At 39.0% G+C, this 13276-nt stretch overlaps 1 protein-coding gene across 2 annotated transcripts in view; it reads left to right on the top strand.

The window, feature by feature from the left end:
• Positions 1 to 5: 5 nt before the first annotated feature.
• Positions 6 to 13276, top strand: part of LOC110058878 (intraflagellar transport protein 140 homolog) — a 32962-nt gene continuing 19691 nt past the window's right edge. For both annotated transcript variants that reach the window (XR_016207533.1, XM_089290583.1), the window contains exons 1-19: positions 6 to 724; positions 2166 to 2387; positions 2974 to 3098; positions 3741 to 3874; positions 4126 to 4301; positions 4639 to 4727; positions 5118 to 5221; positions 5521 to 5672; positions 6305 to 6397; positions 6918 to 7028; positions 7757 to 7835; positions 7917 to 8008; positions 8110 to 8237; positions 8625 to 8742; positions 9471 to 9785; positions 10229 to 10316; positions 10662 to 10705; positions 11564 to 11787; positions 12437 to 12614. Coding sequence is in view for 1 of the 2 variants with exons in the window: in XM_089290583.1 (XP_089146709.1) it covers positions 578 to 724; positions 2166 to 2387; positions 2974 to 3098; positions 3741 to 3874; positions 4126 to 4301; positions 4639 to 4727; positions 5118 to 5221; positions 5521 to 5672; positions 6305 to 6397; positions 6918 to 7028; positions 7757 to 7835; positions 7917 to 8008; positions 8110 to 8237; positions 8625 to 8742; positions 9471 to 9785; positions 10229 to 10316; positions 10662 to 10705; positions 11564 to 11787; positions 12437 to 12614 (2619 nt within the window). In the remaining variant the exon portion in view is untranslated. The remainder of the gene's footprint in view (positions 725 to 2165; positions 2388 to 2973; positions 3099 to 3740; positions 3875 to 4125; positions 4302 to 4638; positions 4728 to 5117; positions 5222 to 5520; positions 5673 to 6304; positions 6398 to 6917; positions 7029 to 7756; positions 7836 to 7916; positions 8009 to 8109; positions 8238 to 8624; positions 8743 to 9470; positions 9786 to 10228; positions 10317 to 10661; positions 10706 to 11563; positions 11788 to 12436; positions 12615 to 13276) is intronic.

Below are 13276 nucleotides of genomic sequence, written 5' to 3'. Positions count from 1 at the left end.
CGGGCTTTTAAGAATTTTTCAGCGCTTGTTTTAACGAAGAGAAGTGGAAAAAATGGCCTGAGTTGTCCGTATTTTCAACAAATTGTACGCTTTTACCCGAGGAAAGCATCATTTAGGGATTTGTCAGTGTGGAGGTGTAGAAAAAATTGTGATTCTTTGAAGATTTCGTCTTCAAAATCAGGGATAATTTTGCGTGGCAACAGTGCGGTTGCTATTGACTTGGTTGACCCATATTAGTTTGCCTTAATTTTTGCGCTAATCGTTCGTTGGCGCTGCAACGAGGAACCTTTGGAAAAAACAGGAAGATTCGTAGCGCTTATTTCTTGCCTTTGATACAGACAGCTGCTTACGTTTACTTTGGGAGAAACTCGATATTTTGAGCGAGTACGTACTCAGTAATTATCAATTCCCAGCTGGAGGATCAAGATTGCACTATAGATGCCATACGTGCTGTATACATAGACGATATCACAGAAATTGTCAAGTACACACGATCTTATGAGGAGAAGACTACTCACCCTGGTTGGGTTTACTTTCAACTAGCGGATTTTTATTTTACATTTGGTCGTCTTCAACGATGGCGGTATACTTCGACCACAAGATTCAAGCTCCTTCAGTAGCTATACAAACTGACATAGCGTGGCACCACACTTATCCACTCTTGGCAGTTGCCTCAAAAAACGAACCGGATGTAGGTGGTTCAGTTAACTTCTATCTTGACGAGGTATGTTATTCATTCAGCACAGTGCGTGTCAAAAATAATCGTATCATGTGTAAGCAATGAACAACAGAAGTACTTCATAGAACGTACGTATTTCTAAACTTAGAGGTTACACTTACATTCCTAAATGACATACAACACCTTTCACTTTCACAAAATTAGATTATGAGCTCAAGATTTCTATGATGTGTTGATTGATATAAGTGCCAAGTCAACTATCTTTTCATTGAAATTGAGAGTAAATAATCCATTGTTTTAGTAGATTCCTAACTAAATTTCCTTCAAACAATGATTTCTTTTTTTCCTTCACATAAAAGAGTAGCATCAAACTTCACACCTTTTAGTGAAATCACACACAGCACACACACTAATTTTCATTTCAAATTGCAGCTGTCTTTACAAGAAAGTTAAAAGTCGCATAACAGTGTATATCCTTTTAGTATCCTCACGAATTGAGGTGTCCAGTAATGTTTCTTGAACTTTCCCTAGAACATCACGCAATGAGAAAAGCTTGCCATTTTTTTTAGATGACCGCCAGCTATTGCACACCAATGGCTTATAGTCTACAGTAGCTCAGCCAATCTGATTGTAGCATTTGCATTAATCAGACAGTACACAGTGTACAGCCAACCCTCTCCACAACAGCCACCTTGAGGACAGAGAAAAGTGGCTGTTACAGAGAGGTGGTCATTATGAGAATGTAGAAGTGTAATATTAGATCTTTTTTCATGGCTGCAACATTAATTTCTATTTTTTAAAAATTCTCATTGTAGCATACAAATACGTAATGCAATCAAACTATATCAATGAAACAGAAACAGAGACTAATAACATGTGACCTGTTGTATATACTGTTTGTATATATTGTGTAACTTGTCTCCAACTCCAACCCTGCTCTGCTATCTCTCGCTGCCCAGCTCCACTCCATGTCCCTTTGGTCAGCCTCCTTTCTCTCTTATCTTTTGTGCATGTAGATAAGAAAGCAGAGGCAGCGTGGCCGAGTGGTTTAGAGCGCTGGTGTTGTAATCCGGATGTCCTGTGTTCAAGGCCTCCACCCTGCCACTAGTGGGATTTGTTTCTCGGTAGTCTTGAGTTCAAATCCTCGATCACGCTTTGTAAATAGCCAACTGGTCTACCTTCTGCTAGTTGGGATTTTTAACTGTGTTTCGTCAGTATGAAATATTTGTTTTCTTTGTTTCAGTGGCATGTCTGTAAACTAGCTACGCTTTAATAGTGCTTGTATAGCTAAGTGCATGACCACTATAAATAAGATTTACATTTTTTTTTTACAATAGCTGGAGCTCATTGCATCACCATTTGTGGAATTTAAGTTTGCAAGTTAGCATGGTCCCATTACTTTTCCTAGTTTACAGAATACTAATAAATTATCCTTTTAGTAGTAATTCTCTTTGAACTAACGTTTTATTATGTCCACCTGTATCAGGGTGAACTTGTGGAAGATTCTTCAATACAACGTTCCAGCTTAGTAACAGCTATTTTGTGGCACCCTGTAAGAAAGATTCTTGCAATCGGCTGGCAGAGTGGTGATGTGTTAATTTGGAATGAACATGACCATGAGCTACATGAAGCTTCTTCTATTCATCAGTCTGCAGTCCGGATTATACAGTGGAGTAACAATGGGAACAGACTTGTTACCACTGATGAGGTATTTGTTTGAGATAAATGTTCCACTGAGGGGTGGCGTACTATTGTGGTATTATTCAAAGCTTCTTAAGTATATGTCGTGAACAAAGCTGTATTGGAAGAGTATCAGCCCTTTGTCTCTGTTAATAATATATGGTTGAGTATGGTGCATCCTGCAGAGATATCAGTGAGAGCTGTTCTCCCAATACAGTCCAGGGCAAGCTTGACAAGTAACTACACGGCTTAATTAATGAAAATGTGTAAAAAGGTTGACCTGGTATAATACTTAGAAATTATTGGAGTGACAGTGTCAGGCTGGTTTAGCTATTGGCCTTCTTCTTGAATTATGTTGCTGCCAGAATACCATGTGGTGCATTAATTAACACCACTGTGTATGAAATCGAATGTCTTGATTAAAGTTAGTTTTGAAGAAGAGGACCTTTTTAATGTTTTACTATTAATTCTTTCTGCTAGTTGGGTATCCAATTTCGTACATTGATGATGTTTTAGCAACTAGATTTATTTAGAGTACTCCAATAATTTTTCTGTAAGTAAGTTGTACATTATAAAAGACATCATAAGCACCTCTTTGCTGCTCTTCTGCATAGACCGGGATCTTGGCAGTCTGGAAAGCAGATCAGAAGGGTAGACTACAGCAATCTCCATTGCACCAACATGATGCTTCTTCACCAATAACAGCTTGTGTTTTCAAACCACCATCAAGCCCTGAGTAGTGAGTATAAATCAAGAAGTCACACTTTTGTGAGTCAGTTTGTGGTAGTGATTATTTAGTGTTAAGCCCTGACTAGACAAAAACAATATAACACAAGCCTTTGGAATTATACTTGGGCTTAACCTGCACTATCATTTACAGAAAGGCTTGCCTGGTTTAAATTTTAAATTGTTGACCTCAAATTAAAGCCACAAAGCTTTTAAGATGTCCAAATCACTCTGGACTCCACAAATCATTTTGGAGTGCATGTCTCTTTTAATTGTCACACTGGGTTTGTGAACTATTCGGAACAATCTCTCTAATAGGCCATTTTCAAATTGTGCAGTTTCAGAAAATAGCCATTCTTCCCCCACAGAAAGGACTGGAATTTCCTTGGGGGTTAGGGGTTTTGTAAAACCAAAATATTTAAAGAAATGTATGAAGCTTAATTGGGATTTTCAAAGGGGTGGGATGGGGGTCTTAGAAAAAAATCTCTTCTGTGGGGGAGGTATGGATATTTTCTGGAACTATACATTAGAACTACGTGCAGTGGAGGTCATTAGAATTTTTAATTGATATATTTGATGCAAAATGACAGCTAGATGTAACTGTCATCTTATTACAGTTATTACATGAAAGTTATAATATTACTGTGTTTTACAGTGACATATCTAGCTTGGCAAAAGCAGCTGTGGCAGGAGACGAGGCTGCATTGGACATGTTAAGTTGGCGGAAGAGCAACAAAAGCACATCAAATACATCATCTGATTATTCCTTCTTTTTTGGAGTCACAGATGGTACGTTTATTCTTACGAGAGTTTCCTCAGGTTTACAAAGCTCTAATGTTCACTTATCTGGCCAGCAACTTTTATTCTATTATAATAATCACCAGTTCTTAAAATCACATGCTTAGTTTTCTTTCTTTATCTTACCTTTGTTTTAGAAATATTTATAGTGAGAATTGTGGTCACTGTGTTAACCTCAAAACTGCATTGTCTCGTGTTGACATTATTATGTGGTACGTAATCATGTTTCATGTTCAACGCAGGTTCTGTTTACTATATGGATGATAAAGGCCGTTGTTCGCAGTGTTTCACTGCAGAGGGTCCTGTCAAGTTCTTGTTGTACAGTGAGGGAAGGGACATGATTGTGGTAGTTACAGAAGGATTGATCCTCTCACAGCACAGAGTGGCACATGATGGCACTACATCAGAAGTTGCTAAGGTCAGAGCTGGAAATAAATTTTCACATCATTCAATGTTTATACCCACAAAGGAGAATAATATTGCATCAGACACATTTGTAGAGTTTGTATCCACTTTTCATACTCTGCATAATGTCACATATTTGGAATTATAATAATTCTGCATCTTGTTTCTCTTGAGGAATGATTCCTCGCTTGAGAGCTTCAAATCCTGTCTCGAAGACAGGATTCTCATCTTGTGAGAATTACCGAAGCTGCAATTGTCCTATGTTGTTTTTAATATGTTGCTACATGGAGCTAAGAATTAGAGCTTTTTTTCTGTCACCATAGTCATCAGAAGTTTATTTTCTTGATTAGGTAAAACTTAGTGGGCAATCTGGTAAAAGTCAAATAATCTGGGCTGGAAGGCAAGTGTTAGCCACTGCATCAGAGGAAAATGTTGTCAGGTAAAGTTAAAACTAAACTAAAAAAAAATGTTAAATAAATTAAAATATTTAGGGAGGAAGCCACATTAGCCTTAGCTGGTTTTCCAGTTTTTCCCGGTTAAAATGGAATTTGGAGATGTTGGATTTTGTGGAGGGAGGATTGGGAAACCAGAGAATCCGGAGAAAAACCCTCGAAGCAAGGCGAGAACCAACAACACACATATGCCACCAGGCTGGAATCAAACTCGGGCCACATGGGTGGGAGGCAAGCTTTCTCACCACTCTAGCATCCCTGCTCCCCACAACTGGTGTATTTCCTTGGTTTATTGATTTGATGACTGTTTTCCAAGACAAACAGTTTTACTGTTCTGTTCTTACTAATTAAATCATTCTGTGTTTGTTTCCATTCAGGATGTGGAATCTTGAGCAAAACGACAACTACATACTTTCTGTTGATGGCAGTGGCTTTGAAGCTGGGGAGGTTGTCAACTGTATATCATTCAACAAAGTTAAAGGTAAGGTTTTTGAAATAACTCTGTGTGACCTTTTTAATATTAAGTAAGTAGGAACCACTGTGGTTTCTAAAGGTCACATAAGGCTTTTAGCCAGGATTAGGAAAGTGGGTGTCCAATATATGAGGCAACATATGGAAAATAAACAATTTTCTTTTAAAAGTGGTGGTCCACAGGATGCCTGGACACCCATCTGGCTAAAAGCCTGGGTCACATGTATTCTTAACCACCACTTGCAAAGGGCACTGGAGGTGAATGTTTGTTGACTAAACATGCCTTGTTCATATTATTTACAACTCCAGGTATTCTGGCTGGGGGAACAAACAAGGGAAAAGTGGCCATGTGGAAACATGTTGTGACTAAACCACAACAGAGAAAGCTGGAAGGACAAGAGAAATGGGATTTACAATCACCGGCTGTTTTGGAGGGAGTAACACAGTTATCCCAAATACAGGTGAGAAAGAGTTTGAAAGGCACAGGGCATAATGGTTAGTGCGCTGGACTTTGCATCTAAGCACATCGTTCCAGTCTTGGCCAGAGTTCAATGCCTTGTGTCCTTCGAGAAGACACTTATCTTACTTAACTCTCACAGTGTCTGTTGAATAACAAGTACCAGCATGGTATTGTAAATGTAGGGGGGGGGGGGGGGGGTCCAGTCACTAACAGAGGCTCAGTCCTCGACTCAGGCTAGTTTCCATAGTGTGAAACAGCCACAGCTACACCTACTCCTCTATTATTGGTGCTAGTCTGTCACGGTTTACCCCTACAGTAACCTGAATATTTTATAGGTTACGTCAATTATAATTTTACTGGTACCCATTTATACACTTGGGTCAAGAGACGTAGATACTGTGAGAGAAGGAAACACAAGGCAGCAGATGTGGCTAATGGGAATTCTCTCCTCTGAATCTTGAAGCTGAATGAAGCGAACATCAGGATATGGTCTACAGCTTTTAGAAAATGTACAGTCAGAATGTATTTTTTATTAGGTTTAGGAATTTGATTTATAAATAGCAATCAATCAGACAGAAGATGTGACAGACTGATTGTTATACATATGTAAATGGTTTCTTGTTTGTGTTTCAGTGGGGTGGCAACAAAAGTCTCTTGGCCGTGAACAGTGGAGAAACAGTGATAATTCTAAATGAACAAGTTATGAATGCTCACTATAACCATGAGGTAAGTAACACCCCAACCTCCAACCATCAGTGATACAAATAGCTTTTTCAAGCAGAATGTCTGCTCAAGCAATATACTTTCACAGTAATATTCATCTTCTGGACACCTTCTACAAGGACTTAAGCTCTGTTACAGTGTGGACACTTCAAGCATGCACACTAGATATTTTTGTACATTTTTTGGTAACTCTAGAATTTCAGGGCTCTTCGTGTAGTTTGATGATAAGGCCTTTTTACAGTGTAAAAATGCTAAATACTTTTGTCAATATGAAGAGCCTTTATTCTGTAGTCACCCATGTACAAAAAAAATATCAAGTGTTTCTTGAACACATGATTGAACACTAAGAGAAGTTACACATATAAAGATCAGTAATTTATTGTTTGTAATCTCATTAACTACTAGTGCCACTTACATGCTATAATGGAAGACTGAAATGATACTGTCCAAATAACAATAGATTATAATTAATATAATAATCAATAAATAATAATTATCATCTATTTATCTTGCCATGTTTTAGGTTGCAGGGGTTCAAGTTTCACCAAGTCAACTAGCCATTGAAAATTTCACAACTGACTATCATCAAGATCTCAAGACAGATATTCATATCAAGGGAGTATTTGTAACAAAGGTGAAGTCTTAGCAATATTCTTACACTCATCATAGCTTATCTAAGTGTTATCCTCTACACCTGTACCTGCTGTACGTTAGATTTCCTCGGGCTTCTTTCTCGAGCAGCAGCTGGTAAGCAAGCCTATACCCAGGGCTAAACAAAAACTTGAAGACTTCTAGATCTTGCTTTCCCTGGGCAAATCGTAGTTTACTTTTTTTTGTTTAGTTGAAAGGCAATTTGCCTGGGCCCTTGCCCATTGGGCAATTGAGAATGAAGTTACTAGCCCAGCAGGAAAACCTACTTGTACTTGTCCTGGATGACCAGATGACACTTTTTTCGAGCCCTGTATACCTGCTGATATTTTGACAGACTTACACTAACATAAATCTTTGGCATTAGCATAGCAGGCATTACCTGTTATCAGTTGACCTGCCACTCTTTAAACCCTCTATTGTTATCTGTTCTTGTTAATCTGCACCTCTTTTGTTCCTAGGGCCAGGGGCATTGTTTGTGTTGTTTACCTTTATTTGTTTTGTTTGGCCTATCATAATTAAGGACCTTGTAAACGGTGCTGGTTAGAGGTTACCCCCTTGTCACCAAAATCAAACTTGAATGTTTCCTACAAAGCATGTGAGGTTTTTTTTTATTTTTTTATAAGAGTTTATTATAATTGGGAGTCGTTTCTAGCTGGTAAGCTGTCAGTAGTGCCAAATTAAAAATTAGAGTTTTTTTCCCCATTGATTTAGACACACACTGCAATATGGAATGGTAAAAAAGTAGTGGTATATGAAGTGGCAAGTGACAAAAGCATGGTCAGAGCAGAAGGCAAGTCTTGGCTTTTTTAAAGGAGCTCTGTCATGTCGCTATGTTTGACTCTAATTTGTCATTGTGCTTTTTGCTCTGCAGGTTCTTTCAGTTCTGATTCTCCTGTTGTTGTCGCCCATGAACAAAGTGTTTATACTGTAGAGCCAGGAAAGATCCATGTCAGGACATTTCAGGTACTACAAAATAAAGGATTTGTTTGCTTTTTGGCTGTGTAGTGAAAAAGAATCCTATAAAGGTTTGGCGTGTTTTCATGTTCTGTGTTACATGTTTGCAGGGGACAGTCAAGCAGATCTTGCAGTTTTCAGAGGCAGAGGGGGACCCCATTCTGTTAGATGTGTGTGGGAATTTTCTTGTTGCTGGAACATCTGTGGGTTATATCAAGTTGTGGGATTTGTCAAGAAGGTAAGAAGTATGTTGTGCAACATACAGTAAAGAATTATAATAGTAGATTATGCCAACAATCTATCATGCAAAAAAGCTCGATGAGCAAAATACGTAACTTATATTTAAAGTGTCGTTAGAGTTGTGAGTTGTGTATGTGTGGTACATAGTCATAGTATTGTTATTAGTGTTTAAGTAGTGTACCTTGTATTCCTAGTAGTACTGAAACTTGTAATTAGTGTGCTAAAAAAAAATTCAATGAACAAATCAATTTAAAAAAAACATATCGTTCTGTGTGCATTGTTCGCCCATAACTTCCAATCACACCATCGCGCTTTCTCAGAGGTATGCACTATAACAAGCATTAGGGAGCTTTACATTAACAGTGACACATTTTTGGATGTATAGGGAAGCTAAACAACACTGCAATCCCAAGTCATTAGAGGAAAGTATAGCGGGGATCGGCAAACTCAAATCCGTCAGATGCAACTGCAATGGAACCAAAGTTAGCATCATGTGTGATAAGGTGAGACAAAGCTTGTGGACCTCTCCGCATCCGAATCTTTTTTATTCTCTCCGCATTCGAAGCGTTTTTATTCTTCACACGGATACATGGGCATTGGGAAAGATGACCTGAGGCTGAGATTTTGAAAATATCATAGTTTGTGGGTTGAAAATTTGTAAATACAATACAATTATTCGTTTTAAACTAAAATTAAAATTCTTCCTTTCTCTAAACGGCAAAACTAACCAAACAGCAATTAAAACAGCGCTAGCCATATGTTCCTTGCTAATCACATTTCAGCCTAAAATCGGCAGAAAAATAAGAATATTCAGCCTTGGCTGGAAAAACAGTATTCTTATATAAAAAAAAGAGTGTTAGAGGCCTGTTCAGCCCATTCAGCAGTCACTAATTTCGATTCTTATCTAATGTCTGTTAAGGCCCAGTTTATTGCTCTTCTTTAAAAAACTGAACTCCAGTTTTCAAAAGCATGTAGCGAATAGGAGCTGTGCAACCCCTCCGGGATGGGATGTTAGCCATTGCAGGACACCCTTAGAGTCCTGTCTGGAAATCCCAACAGTTCATTGCCACCTATTCTTTTGCAATGCCCATGGGTGGGGAGAATCTTTGCAAGGGTAAAATATCTTGTTCATAGGCCACTGTCTCAACCCCTCACAAACACGATACACTTGTGACTGTCACTATAAAACAAGCAATATTCACCATATTATAAATTATATTTTCCTTTACAGGCAAACAACTCTCCAGATAGCAGAATTTATGTCTGGGACATAGAACTTGACGCTTTTCAATCATTTGACTTTGCAACGGGCCTCAGCTTAGGAGCAGATGAAGGCGATAAAGAAAGCCCTGATATCATGAACAGAGCACAGCAGGCAGCCGAAATCGCTGGCCGGAGACCTTTGGCACAGTTTTGGGATCCTACAGAACCCAAGTTGTTAGTCTGCGAGGCTGTACACATTCCAGGAATGTTACAGGAAACGTCAAACAGCAAATCATCCTCGAGGAAACCTGTGAATATGACTGCTGCGGATGCCAGTAGAGAGGTCAGATTACAAATTATTGTAAAGAGCTTTTTACATAATTTATATATAACAATTTAGGAGCCTCAAAAGTAAGCAAAATCTTAGCTGCATAGCATTAATAAGAATTTCTGATCGTTAGCTCGTTTGAGTCAGTAGTGGAGCAAACGAGCTGGCTTGTCTGATGGAAGGATAAAGTTGTCATTTATTCTATTCGGTAGCTAGTTACATGGCTCTGTAGCGTGCAGAAAAAGAGTGCTTTCGCTAATTTTCATACTCAAACGCGAAAATTCTTAAAAGTAATCCGTCTATCCTGCGGACATTCAAGTGTATTAGATTTTTTAAGCTTTGCAAACAGAGAACTTTACATCCACTAGAAAAAATTGCGTGGCATGAAGCATTCAGTTGCTCTATGAAAGAATGTGTATCTTATGTATTGACGCATATGTTTCTTGGCTCGTCAACAGAGTGATGTGATGGTGATATCGCTGTTCAGTACTCCAGAAAATGGCATCTTAATACAAGACTTCTTTCCAATTGACTCAGCTTACTTCAGTGAGTTTTGTTCAAACACCCACCTTTGATAATAATCAATTCACTACATATTAATAGTCAGAAACATGTACTTTTCAAGTCAAGCCAAGTCAAGCCAAGTCAAACTTTATTTAGGCAGGGTGGCCCCATCAGCCATTGGCTGTATCAACAGGGGCCCTGCGTAAGTTATGACTACTCAATAAAATTTTTAAATATGTACAAGAACTTTAAAAGCGGATAAAAGGGAAACTTAAAAATACAAATGGATCACAAATTTGAGATTGAGGAGAAATTGGTACATAAGTTACATAAGTACATAATAAAGAAGAACTATTCCTTGGTAAAAGCTGTTTCTTTTTCCTCTAGGTTTACTTGGAGTTCAAGTTCCCTTCTTCTACCTCGTTAAGAAGGTTGGTGTTTTGACAATTCCACCCTCCCCCCCCCCCCTTAATTGTAATAGCATGTTTAATAGAAAACACACTGCCAAAGAATACGTTCAATTTACTGACAAAAATATTCATTCAAGGGCCTTAGCTAAGCGATATAATATCGTTGCTTGTTGCATGATAGCGTAAAACTAACCCGACGTTTTGTCTTTTTCCTTACTGCCCTCTTTTCTGTAAATCGTTTTTGTTTCTTTGTCCAGATGAACTGTGTCGCAGTATCGCTTATTAGTAACTTGTCTCTCTGTTTCCGTCCTGCGGTCGTACCCATTAGTTTCTTGGGGGCCGTTTCTCCAAAGCCCCGGAAACTTTACGGGCCCGAAAAGCCATTTTTAGTTAATCGGTATTTTAAGACAGAGAGATGTACACGCCTGAAACTTCTTGTATGGAATGGAACCTCTGTTTCTATTTAGAATATGTGAATAAATCAGCTCTGTAGTCATAAAGTTTGAGATTTTGCTACGGCCTTTCGGGTGCGAAAACTTTTCGGGACCTTCGAGAAACGGGCCCCAGGTCCCCAAGATATGTAATAAGCCATTTCCGAGTTGCTTTTTGCCTCTGTTTCAAAACGAGTCCTGGTGCACAACCTTTCATATGGATATGAGTTTGATTTGCTAGACAATGAATGTGCAAGAAAAACTCGTTTTTAAACACTCGTTTTGAAACTGAGGTAACAGCAACTCGGAAATGCCGTAGTATTCATCGTGTGTCTTTTCATTAGCTTGCTTGTAATTAAAACATGTGTGATTCTCTCAAAGTTCGTACGCCTCCTTGTTCCGCGGGAACTGCAACAAACAGTTTTTTAATACTTTTTCAAACCAACAGAGCAGTGAATTAGAAGGCCCCCCTCCCCCTGACCCGCCATCATACGCTGCGACGAACATCCCCCTCCCTGACAAACACCACATGGTCACTAAACACACCATGAGGGATTTTATTGGACTGGAGAAAGCTGACGTGGAGGCCAGAAAAGCCATGATGAACTTCAGCTATCTTTCCACCATTGGAAACATGGACGAAGCGTTCAAAGCCATCAAGTTAATCAAAAGGTACGCACCAAACAGGGCTTGTTATTACATTACTTGTAGAAAATTTTGGACGTTTAATTTTCGGACACTTTTTATCTCACTTCGGACGAATTTCGGACAACGATTTCGGACAACGATTTCGGACACTGCTGAAACATAGCTAAAGTAAATTTGCGCCTGCAAAACACCAATTAGACTGAAACAACATCTGTGAAAATGATCGTTTTACTGTAGCTTCAAGGTTTTACGAATACACCGACGAGTAGATAACAAATTCTATCAAGCCGTTATGTATGTCAAGCAGTGTCTCATCTAGACTTCGCTCCATAAAGCCCGGCACAAAAAAAAATTGTGCGAAACATCTCAGATACGTGTTTCATTGCACAACAAATTGTCAGTGTGTCGTCTTTTAAATTTGGATGAACTCTGGATGTGTGGCGCTTTCCAAAAAGTCGGAAGTAATATTCTTGAGCCCAACCAAATGTAGCAAAATCACTTATATTGCAGGATTATGACAGGTTACAACGAATTCCTAACCATAAGCCATATATGTGCATCATGTCAATTTGTTGAATACTCGTTTCTGTTTCAAATTGAATGATTTCTGCGGCGATAGATACAAGGAATAACTAAAGGAGAACTCTTTCTAACTTGATCTTTTCTGTGATAGTGAGTCAGTGTGGGAAAACATGGCTCGCATGTGTGTCAAGACCAAGAGGCTGGATGTGGCTACTGTTTGCTTGGGAAACATGGGAAACGCTCGAGCTGCTAGAGCGCTGAGAGAAGTGCACAAAGAACCTGAACTGGACGCTAGAGTGGCTTGTTTAGCTGTACAACTTGGCATGATCGTAAGCATTAATTCTCCGTACTAGTTGTTGTACATCTCTTCTTATGTTAATCCTGAGATTTTGGTGTTCTATCAAGACAAATTTTCCCAGGTGAAGATTTTGTATATTCTCATTACCTCTCTTCTTGACATCGTGTTGATCCTACACACTACCCTACCCTGCACTGCACTGCACTGCACTGCACAGTGCTGTGCTGTGCTGCGCTGCGCTGCACTGCACTGCACTGCACTGCACTGCACCGCACTGCGCTGCACTGCGCTGCACTGCGCTGCACTAGACTGCACTACAACACAAACTTCATTTAGACAGGGTAACACGAAGAAGTGGATTACACTTGTCACCCTTTTTTAAAGAAAGTCCGACTCTTGGAATTTAGTTTACTTAATTCTTCTCTTTCTCGGCTTAAGGTAACTTTTACTGCAGAAATAAATAGTAGAAATCAATGATTATGAGTGCGTTCGACGCCGTCACTTAAAAACCGAGGTTTTACATGCCAGTGAAGAGGTTCCCTGTATAAAGTACGATTTGTTGATGCGTTGCGTGACGGCGCCAGTTTCCGTAGACTCACAAAATATTTACATTAGCCTTCAAATTTCGTGCTAAACATTTTCAAATTAACTGGTAATGTTTCAGCATAAAAGCTTATTAGTAAAAGTGTATTA

Source organism: Orbicella faveolata, unplaced genomic scaffold (genome assembly GCF_042242905.1).
Source record: "Orbicella faveolata isolate gen_17 unplaced genomic scaffold, um_ofav_v1 contig_2, whole genome shotgun sequence".
Taxonomy (NCBI): Eukaryota; Metazoa; Cnidaria; class Anthozoa; order Scleractinia; family Merulinidae; genus Orbicella; species Orbicella faveolata.
This window is presented reverse-complemented; position numbering and strand designations above follow the sequence as displayed.